Source organism: Engraulis encrasicolus, chromosome 16, assembly GCF_034702125.1.
Source record: "Engraulis encrasicolus isolate BLACKSEA-1 chromosome 16, IST_EnEncr_1.0, whole genome shotgun sequence".
Taxonomy (NCBI): Eukaryota; Metazoa; Chordata; class Actinopteri; order Clupeiformes; family Engraulidae; genus Engraulis; species Engraulis encrasicolus.
The window spans coordinates 46,096,488-46,116,067 of record NC_085872.1 but is presented as its reverse complement, the minus strand read 5'-3'; the positions used below and the strand labels follow the sequence as shown (position 1 = coordinate 46,116,067).

The following is a 19,580-nucleotide window of genomic DNA, read 5'->3' as shown; positions in this document are numbered from 1 at the left end:
ATTGCACATGTCTGTATGAGAGTGTGTGTATGTCTCCTTTAGATAGTCATGCTGAGGCTGTCGCCTCTTATCCAAGTGAGGCTTCTGTGGCCTGCTGGTTAGATCAGGGGTGGGGAACCTATGTCTCGAGGACGTCTAATACGACCCCTGATATAATTTTAACGTTACGCAGTTTCACATGAAATATGAGAATACCTTTGAAAAGGTATCTTAGAAATTACATTGCAATAATATAATTAAGTTATATTTTCAGCGGACCTAAGGTCTGTTGTAAAGGTGCCCACCTTCAATACAGGACTCATGTGCCGGGGGAGATTCTGGTTATTATTATATATATTGCGGCCCTTGGAGGTCTTTCTAAAATCTGAAAAGTTGGCCTTGGGATCAGAAGGAGCTGTCTTGACATCACTTTTGGTTTGGGTTTAGTAGCCTCCATGAACTTGAGCAGATTGTCCGATGGTTCGGAAAGACAATATATGTTATTAAAGTCAACACAGTTCAATTCATATTCTGAGGAAGACAGACACAAGGACCAATATAATTTAATTATCCAACAGTGGGTTCTATTCGACTTGATCAGACTTTTACTCTTCAGACACTAGGATTCCTCTGAAAGGAGTTTCAAGAATCGAATACCTAGTTTGCAATTTGTCCTATTTCTCTGCGCCTTGGTGTTAATTTAGAACATGGCCTACATCCACACCCACACTGCCACAGTTAATTGGGAAAGTGGGTCTAATGCAGGATTTCTACTTTCTAGTCATGAGTTTGACATCTGGGCATGATGTCTAGGCTATCTACTAAAGAGGGAGAGAGCTCTGTTCTTGTTACATTACGATACAGTGGAAGTTTTATGCAACAGTTCAGCCCTCAATATAAAGATGCACGGGTCTGTCATCCCTCTGGCGGTAGATTACTGGTATGGTCGTCCCCTTTTCCTCTTTTCCTTATCCTCAGGCATATGATGCCCACACGGTGTCACTAGCGCTACACCCATTCCAATTTCCGCTGTAGTGCGATGGTCTCAGATTATGCAAATAAAAGTCAAATGACCCGTTTACTGTAAGTCCTAGAAAGCTGTCCCTTTACCTGATGCAAATACACATTTGAATTTCACTCGAGTGCTTAGCCACAGACATTATCACGACGCAGGTTGGTATCTGCGTGATGTGTTGAAAACAATCTCGGAAAGTGGGGTGATTGACTGTGCAAAGGAAAAATCTGTTCCAAGTTCCATTGTCCAAATCTTGTCAGGCAGTGCACGCATCTCCCAAACAGACCCAGTCGGTGGAAGTGCGCTGTGGTTGTTTCCCAAGATCCAACCAGAGAAAGTGATCCAACCTAGTTAGTTCTCATTACTTGCTTTGAGGTTAGGCAAGCATCACTAATTATTTGACAAAGGGTAGAACTAGGCGTGTGTGGTATAATCAGGTATAATTAGCTCGCTGGACAACACTGCTCTGCTTTTCCAATGGTATATTATCGACACGCCCAGAGACTACGAATTGAAGCGGAGTTTGACCGAAGTGCTAGCCCAGTGCTGTCGACCTAACATGACAGTTCTTGGAATCCGCCTCCAGACCAAGCCCAGTTCCCGCCTCTTTGGCTCCCATTAGCCAACATTTCATCCAAGCCCTGCACAAAATCCATTCTTTTACCCCTGTCACTCACCACAGTTGCCTAGTATCGTACATACATCATACTAGACTGTGCTGTACTGTTTTCCACTGGAGGAAGAGACGCTGTCATCTGCAAAAAAAAGTGGCAGAAACCATTCTAAAACGTAAAGCCCGTTTGGCATTTACGCATTTTATGTAGTGAGTCGCGCGTATGACGGTATCGCCGCCTCTAAAATTTCGCTGCAGTGAGGCACGGCGGTTTTTTGTGATCTCAAGCAGCCGCAGTTTTGCGAATGACCACTTTAATTTGTATCGAATCAGTTAACGACTCGGTAAATGAGTAATCCGTGCCTTTTATCTAGACACCAGTCAGACGAATTCTGCTCATTTTGTTGGAGCTGATCGAGGCTCTTGTGGGTTTGACGGGTTGTGTGAATGTGGACAGCGCCGAGAAGGTAGTCACGGATGTCGCGACAGTGCAGTTTGTCCCGTTGCCACCGGGACCCGTGTTGGTGAGGCAGCACTCGAGACTAGGAGCCGCGGATCTGGGGGAGTGTCAGTGAAAACGAACGAGAGGAAAGCCAAGCCTGCCCTGGATTTCAATCATTTGCGAGATAAGGCCCGAGCTTCACAGAGAAGGGACTACAACAGGGCCTCCACCTCCTCCGCTGCCTCCTCCGCCTCGACGCTACCCCCTCATTCCCCGTTTCCTCCCGTGATTTGCAAGGATCCGCACGCGGGTGAAGTTGGATACATTTCGGCGAGGACTTACTTGAGAGCGAGGCCCCCCTGGACCCCCTCCCCCACCCACTCCCTTTGCAACCCCTTCAATCCATCTATATTTCTCCCATTTTCGAACAAGGATTGTTATTCCACAACGATCCAAGGTCCGTGTGGTTTTTTTTAGTCCCGTCCAGGCCGGGCTGTCCAAACCAGGGGGATGACTTTAGAATCTATGATGGCTTGCTGCCTGAGCGAAGAGGCGAAGGAGTCCAAACGAATTAACGCAGAGATTGACAAACAGCTTCGCCGAGACAAGCGGGACGCCAGGAGGGAATTGAAATTACTTCTTCTGGGTATGGTGTCATTTTGCTATTAAACGTATTATGTGTTTTTTGCTGCAATTGTTGATCTTGTCGACCGTGGTTAAAGCTAGTTAGCTTTAGCAACACAGAATCCAAGCTAACATTTATGAGGTTGGGTTAGCCGAAAAGCTAACAGCTAATTTACTGGCTAGCTTGCAAGAGAAACATCTGTAGACGGATTGGGAGCCAGCTGGCTAAGTGCAGGCTAGCTTGCTTTTTTATGATCCTGACAAGCTAGCCTAGCGTTAGCTAACCATTACATTTCTGTTGGCCGAAATAGAGGGCCTCAACCTTTAGCGGAGACCACTCGCTTACATCTGGAATGGGTGAATTCATAGAAAAGACGGCTTTTTGAATTTTCCTGTCTCATCGCATGTGCATTATGCAACTGTGCTTTTACCAACGTAGTATTCACAATTAATGCCATGTTTCTTGCGGTCTAAATGAGTTGTGGGCAGTCGCTGCTAGCTCCCTGGCTAGGCGATGTTGAAGACTGCTTGCAGGGGTTGTAAATCAGTGGGACCCATTTTTGAGGGCCGCAGTCAGATAATGATCTAACGAGATTACTTGTCCGCTCCGAACTGCTCCTCTTGTCACGGCAGATGGCTCACTCTTGCCAGCTTTCTTGTGCGTGGGTTGTTAACGTTATAAAAGGGTTAACTTGCGAACCATTCACATTAACCCATTATCGTAGCGTACTCAATTTGTTACATTTCTGTGTTTGTGACGGTCAGTTGACAACCACACACATAAAAAACCCGTTTTCATCCATACATCTTAATTGCAGTGTAAGATTTAGAAGTCAGGGGCGCGGGGTGGTAAAATCAAATACGCCGCCCAGTTCAAATGTTGTATCATTATGACATGGGCTATCTCAAAGCAGATGCAAAATGTTGATTTGCTCATCGGTGCCGTACTTTTGTGGTGGGGAGATCACCCTGTATGGCAGGAGTGCAGCCTAAACCATGTCACAGCGTTTTGCACTGAAGCAGACTTTTGTCAGTCACTGGTGGCTGCCTGGCCTCATTCTTTTTTGTGCCATAGTTCTTGATTGAGTGAATGTGATTCGTTTGGTTTTATACTTGTAGTCTGTTATATAAAAAAGAAGCTATCGATGTGAAGTTAAGGGTTCACAGTGTTTCCCACAGAAATTTTGGAAACTATGGGGGCAGCCGGGGTTTATTTTGTCCGGGGGGAGGGGGGTCTTCTCACACGGGCCTTTTTTTGTGTGTGGGGGCGGGGGGGGGGGGGGGGGGGGGGGGGGGGGTGTATTCTTGCAGCGTAAATGCAAAACGGCAAAACAATGACTACAGTATGACATTGGCGCATGGAGAAACTGTAGGCCTTGGCCTATATTTCAGCCATTTATATTTTGAGAAATAAGGCTACATAAGATTTTACCCATGACTTGTATAATAGTAGTACATTGTCATTGTCAAAAAATGCAGTACAGTGAATAATTTCTGTTTACAACACAGTTTCATTCGTCCCTCATGCAGGGGTCTGGGAAACAATAATAAAACAAAATAGGAGCAGAGATAAGAATTTAAGAGCACTGTGAAATTGTTAACGCATAGACAAAAAGGGTCTTAGAGGGTAGGCTATGCCTTTTCCCCCACACATATCTGTAGGCGTACACATTCTACATGAGGGGTGCTGGTCACAGGGCCAGTTTTTTTCCAAATTCCTCCCATTAAAAGGGCTGAACAACATATTACACATTTATGTCTATATTCACATTCATTACACATTAATTTCTATATGCAGCCCGATGTCTCCTCTGCTGTGTCAATGAAGGTCTGTCACCAAACTCATTACAACTGTAAAACAAAGCCTAGGGAGTGTTAGTAAACTCATCCCAACTGTCCCTTCTCTGAAGGTTTTTTATATTGCTCCCAAACCCAAGTAAACTACAACAACTTGACTAGGCTTTTGATCCCTGTCTTTCAAGCACTTGTGGTTCTCTCTATAGCAGGGGTGCCCAACCTTTTTTTAACCAAGATCTACTTTTGAAGTTGATGGTCTGCCGTGATCTACCAAGTCAAATTCAAGGATGTCAGTATGAAAATTTAAGACCACCATTTATTAATCACCATTATTATGAACAAAATGTTTTCAGTAGGCTACTATGGCCGTATCTTTTCAGTGTGTTTTTAAAGTGTGTTGAATAGCCTATCTTTACAAAGCAATGCAGCACTGATAGTATGCAGAGATAATTTCAGTCATACACAAGTCATAAACAATTGAAACAATTTCAAAATGATAAACATTTGGTATATAAAAGGCACATAGGCCCTATTTCTAAAATATGATGAAGCATTATCATGCCTTCAGTGGTATAGGCTACAAATTAAAAAGGGCTCAGAAATTCACCATTTGTTATGGGTAAATAGTAGGCTACTATGAGAGAGAGAGAGAGAGAGAGAGAGAGAGAGAGAGAGAGAGAGAGAGAGAGAGAGAGAGAGAGAGAGAGAGAGCAATGAGAGAACTCATTGGATTGGTTAACACCCCTACAGTAGCACAGCAAAGGCTTTCTATTGTGAGTTTGGCCAATCTTTTTGTCCACAACTGAAGCAAGAAACAGCACAAATTGAAGTGAATTCCATACATGTCAACAACTAACATTTCCCTTACACGCGGCACGCGATGTAAACGCAGTTAGCGATGATGCATGCGACTAGCGATTTGGACGAAGATCCTCGCATATCGGCGTGTCATAACGCATCGTTGCGCACATGTTCTGTTACTCACCCGATGTTACACGTGTGCACACATGAATCTTTCCCCTCATTCTGTGTTACCGTGGGACTACTTATCTAACCAATACAGAGTCTATAGGATGTATTTACTCCAGGAGGAAAATGCGAAGGAAATTCAAAATCGTAATTCAAATCGTTTTAACAAAAACGGATATCGTTAAAAAAAATTTTTTTAAAAAAATATTTTTATTTTTTTTATTTTTTTTACATTTTCGTAAACTATGGCGGCCAAATTTAAACTATGGCGGGCCGCCATAGTTTCCTCAATGTATGGGAAACACTGGTTCATATAGGCTGGCTTATCATCAGTACAGATTTTAGACCCCTTGTACTCCTTCACCCAAAACAACCTTTTAAAATTTAATGTGCCCCAATGGTTGCGAATAACCATCTCTCTCCGCTAGCACTTGGCACCGGAGGAGAGATAATGTAGGTCAACGCAGACTGTTCGCTCCTTTGTTCTGGATAAAACCGTCTCCAGAGTCCTGTGTGCAGAGAGAGAGAGACCCATACCAGGGAAGATCTGGTGCCTCAAGCCCAGCATCGACAGCCTTGTGGGGGCAGAGCATGGCAAAGTCCGCCCTGGCCCTGGCTGCAGCCCTGGTCCTCTGACCCTGGCCGTGATGGGACCCGTAGTCAGTGTGTGTGTGTGTGTATGAGTTGAACTAGGAAACGCACACTGTCACACATACACAGGGCTCTAAACTAAATGTCTTCATCAGAAGCCAAAATGGCTTGTTACAGATGTTGCTCTTACTAGCCAAACGCACAGACGAGTGGCTAGTAAGTTGTTGTTTTTTTTACCAGTCAAACTGAAATTTCACCAGCATTTGGCCGGTTGGCTGGTGTTAATTTAGAGCCCTGCACACACATATTGGGTGTTTATGGTTATGTGAGTTTGCATCCTGGGTATCGGCGTTGGACAGCTTTTCACATCATTTCCTATTAGGCTCCATCCCTGCACCGCAGAACACAGGCCTGCAGATAACACACACACACACACACACACACACACACACACACACACACACACACACACACACACACACACACACACACACACACACACACACGCAGCTTATGGGGAGGGAGATTAAACTCTTGGAGGGTGTTGACTTTTACTCTGCACTCATTTTGTTGCAGTGAAAGGCAGCCAGCATCTGAGCTCTGTGGAGTAGTCATAGGCAGCATATAGTAGTTGTCATAGGCAGCATAGTAGCCATAGGCAGCATAGTAGCCATAGGCAGCATACAGTAGCCATAGGCAGCATACAGTAGCCATAGGCAGCATACAGTAGCCATAGGCAGCATAGTAGCCATAGGCAGCATATAGTAGTAGCCATAGGCAGCATACAGTAGCCATAGGCAGCATAGTAGCCATAGGCAGCATAGTAGCCATAGGCAGCATAGTAGCCATAGGCAGCATAGTAGCCATAGGCAGCATATAGTAGTAGCCATAGGCAGCATAGAGTAGCCATAGGCAGCATATAGTAGTAGCCATAGGCAGCATAGTAGCCATAGGCAGCATAGTAGCCATAGGCAGCATATAGTAGCAGACAGCATAGAGTAGCCATAGGCAGCATAGAGTAGCCATAGGCAGCATAGTAGCCATAGGCAGCATACAGTAGCCATAGGCAGCATATAGTAGTAGCCATAGGCAGCATAGAGTAGCCATAGGCAGCATATAGTAGTAGCCATAGGCAGCATATAGTAGTAGCCATAGGCAGCATAGAGTAGCCATAGGCAGCATAGAGTAGCCATAGGCAGCATAGTAGCCATAGGCAGCATACAGTAGTAGCCATAGGCAGCATAGTAGCCATAGGCAGCATATAGTAGTAGCCATAGGCAGCATAGAGTAGCCATAGGCAGCATATAGTAGCCATAGGCAGCATAGAGTAGCCATAGGCAGCATAGTAGCCATAGGCAGCATAGAGTAGCCATAGGCAGCATAGTAGCCATAGGCAGCATAGTAGCCATAGGCAGCATACAGTAGTAGCCATAGGCAGCATAGAGTAGCCATAGACAGCATATAAGCTTAATAGCCATAGGCAGCATAGTGTAGCCATAGGCAGTATATGAGCTCTGGAGTAGTCATAGGCACCTCTGTGGAGTAATCATAGGCAGTATATGAGTAGCTCTGTCCATCGACTTGCCTGCACACGAAGCCCTCCACTGAAGGCTCAGAAGGAGCTGCTCCATTGCATTACATTACATTGCATTTGGCAGGTCTACGCTTTTTCACCAAAGCCACTTACAATCAAGGACATAATCATAGCCAACATCACTAGCAGATACCAAGTGCAAATGCTAAGCAGGCTGAGGATTCGTTTTTAAGTACATTAGTAGGGGGGGGGGATAAATGGCCTAAAAATCAAAATTTTGGAAAATGATTACGCCCACTTCAGGGATGGTGCATTGGGTCATTTGAGAGATATTTTGTATTGGAAGTTGGTACCCATCATGAAATAAACCCCCCACCCCACCCAAAAAACTAAATCGGACATGTTTTTTGCCCTGTTTTCCCCCTTTTAGCATTAAAGATACATATACATATCTTGAGAGAATACTTTGGTTCACCTGTCAGATGTTGCAATGTTCTAATGTGATAAGGTACATTTACATATTACATTGTGGCTGCTGGTTGACTGCAAGCAAACCATTGAAATCCCCAAGCAGACAGCCATTTTCTATCAGTGAGGCGAGCTCAGCTGTGATTGAAGTAGGCAACACTATGTTTGGACGTTGGAAAAGTGCTGGGGAATCTGATAAGGTCTTTGACAAGGATACTACAAGTATATGCAGTGCCATATACTAGAACAAGGTCCCCACCCTTGTCTTGAGGCTGTTTTATGCGGCCCCCAACATAATTTCAATATTATGCAGCTTCATATGAACTGTGACATATTTTGTAAAGGAATCTTAGAAATTCCATTTGCAACACAATTAAGATATATTTAGGGGACCTAGAGAAGGTGGGGTCTGTTGTAAAGGTGGCTACAATATAGGCCTTAAGTGCAGGGGGAAATCCTGGTTTGCGTTCATAGTTACGGCCCTTGGAGGACTTTTACGGCCCTTGGAGCAATTCAAAGTGGCAATTTGAATGAAAAAGGTTCCCCACCCCTTTACAGGCAGCATAAGGCCAGCTCTACAGTTAATTGAGTCCTTAAGTCTGTCTCTAATTGTGGAAAAGCTTCAGGCGCATCATACGTATTCCGGTTTACTGGTATGCGAATCAACATATGCTGGCGAAATGTGGAAATACCCTATCTACTCCTTTCTGTGTAGGTAATGGAGTTAGACAAGGGGGACTCCTATCTCCAGCCTTGTTCAACCAATAAATGGACAACCTCTCCAAACATCTGGGGAGGTGTAAGACAGCATGGCTGATAGGAAACACTGTTTTAAACCATTTGATACATGCAGATGATCTGGCTATTATGTCCCCCAGCACTATTGGGTTTCAGCAACTCCTGAATGTGTGCTCTGAGCATGGGGTTGAGTTTGATGTACAGTATAATGCAAAAAAAATAGTGCTGTGTTGATATATAGAGCCAAGGAAGATTATAAAGTTCTAACGCTTTATCTGCGAGGGCAATCAATATGTGTATCAAGCAGTACAAAATATCTTGGGGAACATTATCACTGAGAAGTTGGGAGATGATGCTATAGACAGAGATGAGTGTTGCATGTCCAAGCAAATATGTTAGTAAGACAAGTTTGTTCTGATGATGTGAAAGTAAACTTGCTTACTGTACTCCTATGTATGCAGCCCCAATATGGGTCAGCTACAAAAAAGACCCTGCGTAAGTTCCAAGTAGCATAATGAAGTAACTTAGTATAATGATTGCTTGACTATATTGCTGAAAAAAACTAGAAGTTGCAGTGCTAGTTAAATAATTTGTCACTCAGGACTAAGTACTTCACAGGCTCTCTTTAAGAAATTGATGTTTAAGTTCATTTGTCGTCTGGAAAGCTGTCTCAAAACTGTATTATAAGGACTCTCACAAGCCCCAGATGCAGCTCTGTCAGATATCAATCATGAATGTGGAAGCATTGGTATGGCTGCCTCTTAAGACTGTCATGACTGATGGTATTTTGTACATGCTTATGCAAGATTTCTCCCCCCTCTCTCCTTCTTTTGATGTCTATTTTCATGTATGGTATGGAGAATTCAGGGCAATTGGGCCACTCTTTTGCAAGTGAATGGCCCAAAGTCGCCCAATTTACCTGAATTCACCAATGTTGTATGTCCTCTTATTGGGCCTAGAGCCTGCAATATATATTGCCAGACTGTAAGAATAGTGAATGCATACAAAGGGCAGAACAGCTAAAAACTCTGTTTTTGTGTTCTTTTTTTTTATTTTAAAGAGGGGGTGGGGGGGTATTTTCAAGATACAGAGACACCTTGAGGTGTACCATTTCTTCTATTAATAGTGTTAATTAAAAATCAAATGGATTTGAAAGCATTTATGCAACGGTATATAAGCAAACAGTAAAAATAGCTCATGCATACCAGGCGGAATGGGCAGAAAATGCCACTTTTGGGTTCTTTTTTTCATTTTCAAGGGGTGGGGGGTTATTTTCAAGATACAGAGTTACTTTTGGTGTCAAAGTTCTTGTATTTATAGTGTTAATCATGTCCCAAATGGGCGTGTTGAAATTTTGAACTTGATGATTATCCCCCCCCCCTAACATTAGCAGTGTTGAGTACAGTGCACATACTAGTGTTGCACCGATACCANTTTTTTGTATATATATGAAGGGCTGTAGTGCATATTACTTGAATGTAAAATCATTGCATGGCTTTGTCAGGCTGCTGCCTACCTTTGTGAAACAGGAAAAAGACTAATACAAAGTGAATCCAGCAAAACGTTTTATACTTTTTAAATACCTCTATGAAATAACTAAATTAAAGGCTGTTTAAGTGTCATACAAGCATCTGTAAATGGTATCGGTGCCCTATTCGTTGGTACTTGCCGATACCGATACCACCATTTTAGTGCCGATCCACCGATACTGGTATCGATATCGGTGCAACACTAACACATAGGGTGCATCCCAATATGTGACCTTGCCTCCTCCACTTGTGCTTGTCTCCTCGTCCCGCCTCCTGGCCCCTCCTCCGTGGAGAAAACGATAAAGTTTCCCAGCTGTCAGCCTCGCCACAACAACTTTTGAGGGACTGTTTTTCATTCTCCATCCCAATTGCAAATGAGAAAAAGACTTTACAATTGAGCTTTTGCAAGATATTGAAATATAATGCTGTTGTCAGTGATGTCATCATGACGAGAAGCAAGTGGAGGAGGCAAGGTCGCATATTAAGATGCACTCATACACATCATGCGGTAGAGCAGGGGTGTCGAACTCAAATTCACCGAGGGCCAAAATCAAAATCTGGTACGAAGTTGCGGGCCGAACTCAACAATTATTTTTTTTAAATTGACTAAAATAGTGCATGCATGCACTTCATACTAATGTTTAAATTTCACATACACTCTCTCCCATCATATTTGTAAGTTAAAATGTGTCTGCACATCCTGTGACACAGCAAATTTAATGTTCAAGTCATTGCGCTGTACATTAATGGTGTATGTGGAACAACTGTTACATTTGAAATGATCTGGCGGGCCAAATAAAATGGCTCCGCGGGCCAAATTTGGCCCCCGGGCGGCGTAGAGTCTGGCCCGGGACTGGGCCAGCTCGAGCATTAGTGTAGTACAGAGGAACCCATGTCTCGAGGGCCGTTTGCGGCCCTTGAAGCAATTTTATCCGGCCCCCGGTATAATTTGAATATTATGTAGCTTCACATAATATATGACATATTTTGTAAAGGAATCTTAGAAATTACATACAATTCAATACCATCAAGTTATATTCAGGGGACCTAGAGAAGGTGGGGTCTGTTTTAAAGGTGGCTGCCTTCAATACAGGCCTAAAGTGCAGGGGGAAATCCTGGTTTGTGTTCATAGTACGGCCCTCGGAGAACCTAGGAGAAATTTGAAGTGGCCCCTAGAATGAAAAAGGTTCCCCACCCCTGGTGTAGTAGATAGTCACGAAGGAGAAGAGTCTTTACTTCCTTCACGAAGGAGAAGAGTCTTTACTTTCTTCACGAAGGAGAAGAGTCTTTACTTTCTTCAGCCGATATACCTCCCTCGCCCGCCGGTGTTAACAACCGCCTCAGCGGAGCTTCCGTACCCACTCTCTTAACCCCTTAGTGCAGAGCCTCTCTCGTATCCTTACTGACACCAGAATTGTAGTAATGACCAATAACTTACTTAAGACTCCACATTGTCATAGCAATGTTGTTATGATGTAGTTGAGTGTTTTCAGCAGAGAGTGGATAGGCCTGTCGATGGGGCTAAGAGGCTACACACCATGCACGCTCTCAGCTTGGGGTACCAAAAGGTGTTTTTTTTATTGCAGTAACTATTTGTCTGAAAGTTGACATGTAGGTCATTGCTATGCTGTGTGACAGCAGGCAGACCTGCAGAGAGCAGAACACAAGCGGAGTAGCAGGTCAGTAGTAGCCTCCTGGCTAGGGTAGAATTGGGGAGGGGGGTACGGTAGCCTCCTGGCTAGGGTAGAATTGGGGAGGGGGGTACGGTAGCCTCCTGGCTAGGGTAGAATTGGGGAGGGGGGTACGGTAGCCTCCTGGCTAGGGTAGAATTGGGGAGGGGGGTACGGTAGCCTCCTGGCTAGGGTAGAATTGGGGAGGGGGGTACGGTAGCCTCCTGGCTAGGGTAGAATTGGGGAGGGGGGTACGGTAGCCTCCTGGCTAGGGTAGAATTGGGGAGGGGGGTACGGTAGCCTCCTGGCTAGGGTAGAATTGGGGAGGGGGGTACGGTAGCCTCCTGTCTAGGGTGGAATTGGGGAGGGGGGTACGGTAGCCTCCTGTCTAGGGTGGAATTTGGGGAGGGGGTACAGTCGCCTCCTGGCTAGGGTAGAATTGGGGAGGGGGGTACGGTAGCCTCCTGGCTAGGGTAGAATTGGGGAGGGGGGTACGGTAGCCTCCTGTCTAGGGTGGAATTGGGGAGGGGGGTACGGTAGCCTCCTGTCTAGGGTGGAATTGGGGAGGGGGGTACGGTAGCCTCCTGTCTATGGTAGAATTGGGGAGGGGGGTACGGTAGCCTCCTGGCTAGGGTAGAATTGGGGAGGGGGGTACGGTAGCCTCCTGGGCAGTGTGGAATTGGGGAGGGGGTACAGTCGCCTCCTGGCTAGGGTAGAATTGGGGAGGGGAGTACGGTAGCCTCCTGGCTAGGGTAGAATTGGGGAGGGGAGTACGGTAGCCTCCTGGGCAGTGTGGAATTGGGGAGGGGGGTACGGTAGCCTCCTGGCTAGGGTAGAATTGGGGAGGGGGGTACGGTAGCCTCCTGGCTAGGGTAGAATTGGGGAGGGGGGTACGGTAGCCTCCTGGGCAGTGTGGAATTGGGGAGGGGGTAAAGTAGCCTCCTCAGCACGGCAGAATTGGGGGGGGGGATGGGGGGTGGTTACCGTAGCTTTCTTGAGGGGTGAGAGTATCGCTCCCTCATCCTGTTAGGGGCGGATTCTAAGCGAATTAAGAGTGTCTAGATTAGCCCCGGGATTAGCCCTCAGCCTTATCTGGCAACGGGTGTCTGGATTTGGCCTGGCCCGCCAGGAGCTGCTACTACTACTGCTGCACTTCTTCCATTCAGGGTTGCCAAATGTGTCTCGGTGATTTCCAGCCCAAAAAATGCTCAAAAACTGCCTGGAAGCCCAAAATCCAGCCCAATTTGAACCAAATATTATTGATTTCTATGGCCATAAATCTACTATAAAACCTGCCCAATGCCTTTTTTTTACCCGCAGACAGCTATCCCAAGCAGCCCAATTGGGTGGGGGAAACCATCCAAACTGGCAACATGATTCACAACACGGTGCCACTGGAGAGGGACAAGGTGGCATGGTATTTTAGTTTAGCCTGATTTTGTTAGTTTATTCGCCTACTTGCACTTGGAGGACAAATATCCTTGTCACTCCTCGGAACTCCCCCCTGGCTTCCATTGAGCAGTGGTGCCATGCGATGCACGTGTGTGCGGACACACACACAGACACACATATAGCCAACTATAGGGCTGGGTAAAATAATCGAGTTAATCGATAATCGATCAAATCGAATCGAAATTCACATAATTGATTCACAGGGCACAAAATCGAGTTTTTGGTTCTTTTTCTTTTTGTTTTTTTTGTTTAATTTAGGTCTATGGAAAATACCCAGTAGGTATTAGTCAATTAGGCCTAGGCCTACTTATTACAAATTAGCGATCTGTAAATACTGTCAAAACACAGCCCTTTGACATTTTTATATATAAATAGGCGACAGCATCTTTTGGGGGAAATCGTGACACCAAGAAGGGAACGGATTGAATTGATTCGGAATGAATCGAATCGAATCGTGATTAATTGATTGAAAGCCCTAAGAATCGAAATCGAATCGATACAGGAACATGGCTGCGATACCCAGCCCTAGCCAACTATCTACATTTCCAGTGTATCTTAGTTCGTGCGGTATTCCTCCTTGTCATTGGGGTGGGAGTGGGGGGCATCTTTTGTTGGCCGTCTTATTTTGAAACCGGAAGCGTGTGACACAGGACTTCCTGCCGCTGTGGGAGGACCAAGTTAGTTATGCATGGCTCTGGGTGCATTGCAATATTGGTGGAGCAGTGTGGGGTTAGAATTGTGTTGCTAGATCTCGCAAAAGCTCAATTCTAATGTCATTTTCTCATTTGCAAACGGGATGGTGAATGAAGAGTAGTGTCCCAAAAGTTGTTGTGTCTAGGCCGACAGCGGGGGGGAACTAAAGTGTTTTCTCCACAAAGGCGGGCCGTCAGCGGGGCGTCAGCGAAACGCGAGGCCACAAGCTCAGCGAGGACGGGAGTCTGCATATTGGAATGCACCCTAAGTGGAATGTAATGAAGATCCTCAGTGGCTCCATGACATGATGTATGAACTAGAGGATGACATTTTTCGGGAATTCCCGTGAGTCCCGTGGGTCTTGCGGGAGTCAAAATTTTAAAGATGAACGGGAGCGGGCAGGAACGGGAATAAAGATGAATGGGAGTGGGCAGGAGCGGGAATAAAAATGAACGAGAACGGGAATGTGCGCTCCTTTTTTCATTAAAAAAAACTCCTTTTTTTGATGAAACGGGAGTGGGATTGATTTTGAGTGCGAGTGGGCAGGATTGGGAAACATTCTTTTCAGGAGTGGACGGGATGGGATTTGTTTCTTTTACTCCAGTCCGGGATGGGATTTTTTTCTGGGACCGGGATGGTACGGGAGTGAAAATTCACTCCCTTGTCATGCTCTAGTATGAACCTCTCTAGTCTTCTGGCTCCCCCTGTAGTGGGCGTGGTCCACCCTGGTTTTCATGAGGGAGTGAGGAGTCGAAACGTACGTTTCGAAACGTAATCCAGCCATGAAATAATAAAAACAGCAAAAGGGATTTTAAAGGTGAGGTTGCAGGTATGACATCACGTTGGGGGAACTCCCCCAGGATTCTAAGGTTCTACATAGACTCCTATGAGCCTGCGGAACCCCCAACGTGATGTCATAATGGTACATTTTCTTAAAATGGTTAACCTGCAACCCCACCTTTAAGTGTGCGGACTCCTCGCTCCACTGTCGGCCTTTGTCCTGCTCCTTTTCCAGGGATGTGAACAATCTTGACCTTTAGTAGAGAAAGTGCGCTCAACTCCGAAAAGTTTCTTACAAGGTCTTTGGGTGCGAGCAAACAGCAAAGTTCATGTGTAGTAAAAAAGCCGCACTCCCGGTCCGGATCAGTTTCTTGCCGTTTTAATACTGGGTTAGCATGGCAGACAGACAGACGTATCGTCCTACGGCTTCTTCAGCGTCTTTCAAAAAGAAAGGCTTAGGACGATACGTCTGTCTATCTGCCATGCTAACACGGTATTAAAACTGCAAGAAACTGATCCGGGAGTGCGGCTTTTTTACTACACATGAGCAATCTTGACCTGCAACTGTGGCCTGCCCTGTCCTGCTAGCTGCTGCATCTGGTCCACCCCGGCCCAGCCCAGCCCAGCCCAGTGCATGCTGTTGCTGCTGCTGCTGATTACCAAAGGCAAGGTTGCCAGATGAGTCTGATGATTTCCAGCCCCAAAAATGCTCAAAACCTGCCCTGGAAGCACTAAATCCTGCCCAAGCTGAACTAAGCTCAGTTGATTTTTATGGCCATAAATGTGCAGAAAAACCTGCCCAAACGCCTTTTTTTAAACCCATTTTTACCGGCAGATGGCCATCCCAAGCAGCCCGATTGGGCGGGAAACAGCCCAATCTGGCAACACTGACCAAAGGCCGTGATTTCAACATGCTCATGTTTCCTTCCCGACTCTGTTTCTCCACAACCTCCAAACGGAGGAGCACAGCACAGCAAGCGCGTAGCAGCTCTTATGGTACACATGCACTCGGTGTGTGTACAAGAGCAAGGCTGTGCACATTCTGTGTGTGTGTGTGCGCGTGCATGCGCAGCTTTTGCGCATATATATTATGCAATGTGTGTCTATGCAGCCTGTATACTGACGCACTATGGTGTGTGTGTGTGTGTGTGTGTGTGTGTGTGTGTGTGTGTGTGTGTGTGTGTGTGTGTGTGTGTGTGTGTGTGTGTGTGTGTGTGTGTGTGTGGTCCAGGGTAGCGGTGATGGAAGGCTACTGTCTAAAACTTGACCAAACTGCAGAGAACAACCTCTTGAAGAGAAAATGTAGCGTGACTTTTTCCTGTGAATGATTTTGGAACTTGAATAGCAATGCTAAATCACAGGCAACCACCTCTCTCCTCCACCACTCACACTCTCTCTTCTCTCTTCTCTCTTCTCTCTCTCTCTCTCTCTCTCTCTCTCTCTCTCTCTCTCTCTCTCTCTCTCTCTCTGTATTGTATACCCATTGTATAAAGGGCCTGCCAGCTTGCAGTGTCTTGCTTTCACATTGTGCATCCCACATGGCGGTCACAGGAACTTTTGTTTTGTTAGAGAGCAATCTCTCTCTCTCTCTCTCTCTCATTGAAATGGGCTTTATTGATTGTGAGTATCAGTGTTTCCAAAGATTACAAAGAACATCAACATACAGTCTTAAGGACATTAAACATTAAGGTCAATTAAGAACACGCGCGCCTGCGCACACACACACAGGCATGCGGACAGTCATGCTAACTTTAAGGTCAATAACACTCACACAAAAACGCTCTCTCTCTCTCTCTCTCTCTCTCTCTCTCTCTCTCTCTCTCTCTCATTCCTCTCTTCAGTATTAGCCCTTTCTAAGGGGCTCTGCGTTGTGTCCAGGACTCTTGGCTGTGGCTGCAGGGCTCCAGACTAACTTTTTGCACTGGTTGCACTGGTGCGCCTAAAAAAAATTTGTAGGTGCACCAGCACAAAATTTAGGTGCACCCACATGTTTTCACCTAGGCCCACACACACACACGCACCTCAGCTTTAATTTTTTAAAAATAAATATATATAATAATAGTAATAATAATAGTAGGCCTATAATAATAATTATTATTATCATTATTATTATTTTAAAAGACCTGGAGCCTTCCTTGTGCTATAGGCTATCCAAATGTGCTCCTTAGAAGACATGACAGTAGGCCTACCTAGGTCTACCACATCTTGGCTACAGGTAGGCTAAGCTTTAATTTTCTGCAATAAGACTACACACGACACAAGCACAGGGTTCCAATATGGAGATACCGGTAGATAGAAAGTTAGTTAGGCTAGTTAGTTAGACAGATAGATAGGCCTAGATTTCAGACCCAGTTAAAAATGCGTGGTTTTTCAAATTATTAAATTAGACACTAGCCTATGTTTACAGTGGAATCCGAGGTAAATTGGGTTTTGTATTTCCCCATTTTTGAGCGCTCTGCATGATGATTGTGGACGGTATCAAGGGCTATACAAACACGACAGCCCAGTTCCGTGCGCTCTCTCTCTCTCTCTCGGTGCCTGAACGATGCCTTGCCGACAGATAGGCAGTAGGTTATGTAGTCGCTATAAAAAAAACTTTTTCAGAAGTTCCGAGAGATAGCGTGTCACCTGTTGTTTGGCCAGCTCTGCCCGCACAGCAACGGGCCATTCTCCGCGCACCCGTCTGCGTTTATGTTGTGGCCAATTGTGTTTGTGTGGATATGTTTAAAACATCCTCAAGCCATTTCGATTTTCCAGGGATTGTAACACTCTCGTCTGTTTCAACAGACGTTGAGAACACTAACTCGCTAGCAGCACACGTGAACTCGCTCGGATACCGGTAGTTTAGCAACTTCGAAGTCGAACATTCTATTCTGAAACGTCGCCGCCGGGCTGCCTGTCAGCGAGAGGGAGAAAAGTTCAGCGGAGTTGAAGGAATGACAGCATTGACGCGTTTCATTTTGAGATGAGTCACTACTGCAGACTGACTAATAATTGTATGCCCATTAAAATGGGTGTTTAGCATTGCCTATTCATTTTGTTCTACTGATGACTGGTCGCACCGGTGCGCCTAAAAATATTTTTTAGGCGCACTACTGAAAAAAATGGGCGCATGTGCGACCAAATTGGTCGCACTCTGGAGCCCTGGGCTGTAATTCAGTGCCCAGGTCTCATTTCTAATGCAGTAGTAGCGAAAGGGCCTGATCACATCTATGAAGATGATGATGAGAACATAGATATTAGCCACTAGCAATTCAGTGTATTTTTTCATTTTTTTGGGGGGAGGGGGGGTCAACTTTATTACGACAGGATAGTAAAGAGTAGGACAGGAAACGAGAGGGAGAGAGATGGGGAGGGGTCGGCAAAGGACCCTGGCCGGGAATCGAACCCGGGTCAGCCCCATTGCAGGCGAGTGCCCTACCGGATGGCTACGGCAGGGCCCAGTGTGGATTCTTATATGCGGACTCCCGTCCCCCCTTGCCCATTTGAATCCTTTGGCCTCGTGATGACCTCATCGACAACAGAAGTGAATGTCAATATCTCGCAAAGCCTCCATTCTTATGTCATTTTCTCATTTACAAACGGGATGCGGAATGAAGGATAGTCCTCCAAAAAGGTGTCGTGGCTTGCCTGACGACGGGGAAACTGTAAGTTATTGTTTTCTCCACGGAGGCGGGGTGCAGGGGCGCAACTACAGTATATGCGAAGTATGCCTTGCAGGGGGGCGCCAGAGAGAGGGGGGCACCAAAGAGAGGGCGTTTGAGGGCGCCAAATAATTATTAAGTATCTTTTTAGGGGAGGGGGGCACCAAAATAGTTCTTGCATACCCCCCCCCCCAGAAAAGAGTAGTTGCACCCCTGGCGGGGTGTCAGCGAAATGCGAGGCCACAAGCACATACTGAGGACTGGAGTCTCCAAATTGTAAAGAGCTCCCAGTGCGACCACAGACCCAGATCAAACTAGACTGGCAGTGGGCGTTTCTAAGCAGTAGCAACCCAGTACAGCACAGCTAGCAGCTACTCCAGAGATTCTTTAAGTATAGAGATATGCCAACTTAATAGGTTTCTATGGGCACCTAACATGACCAGGTTCCGGTCTGCCTAAAGGGGCGTGTCATAATGCTCCTAGCATTGAAAAGAACAGTCCTTAGGTCTGCCTAGGTCTGCCTAAAGGGGGATTTCCCCCCCAATAATAGAACCCGGAAACAATGGGCCAATGGAACCTCTCTCTCTCTCTACTCTCTCTGGCTACTCTCTACCACAGTTGTATGAAGGAGAAGTAGAAGCACTTTTTACAAATGAAATTACAGCAACCTGGTACAGCTAGCTGTTAGCCATTAGCGACCCAATATGGCTTGCTATTAGCCATCAACTCAACTCAGTATCTGGTGTCTGGACTCGTAGTTCCTTTTGCTGAGTAATTTCCACGTCTGTGTTTCACTGTAAAACACATTCCAACTGCAGTGTCACTGTGTCACTCTTGCGGCTTTGTACAGGAGATCGGGTGTACACGGGGTCCGGCTAATGTTTCAGCTCTACAGACGCCGTGTTTGCTACAACAAAAGAGGGCCACTTTAAACAATTTGTTCTGAAAACGCTTAAGTTTCCTAATGTGCTCTGAAGGCCATAGTATGCCATCGTGCATCCTGCGGCATGACCATTCTGACTCTAAAGCCGAACTGTACTGC

At 45.8% G+C, this 19,580-nt stretch overlaps 1 protein-coding gene across 1 annotated transcript in view; it reads left to right on the top strand.

Annotated features, from left to right (window-relative positions):
• Positions 1-1,677: 1,677 nt before the first annotated feature.
• The window catches only part of gna11b (guanine nucleotide binding protein (G protein), alpha 11b (Gq class)), a 101,435-nt gene continuing 83,532 nt past the window's right edge, over positions 1,678-19,580 (top strand). Inside the window, exon 1 of the mRNA XM_063219763.1 lies at positions 1,678-2,695. Coding sequence (XP_063075833.1) covers positions 2,560-2,695 — 136 coding nt within the window. The 5' untranslated portion in view covers positions 1,678-2,559. The remainder of the gene's footprint in view (positions 2,696-19,580) is intronic.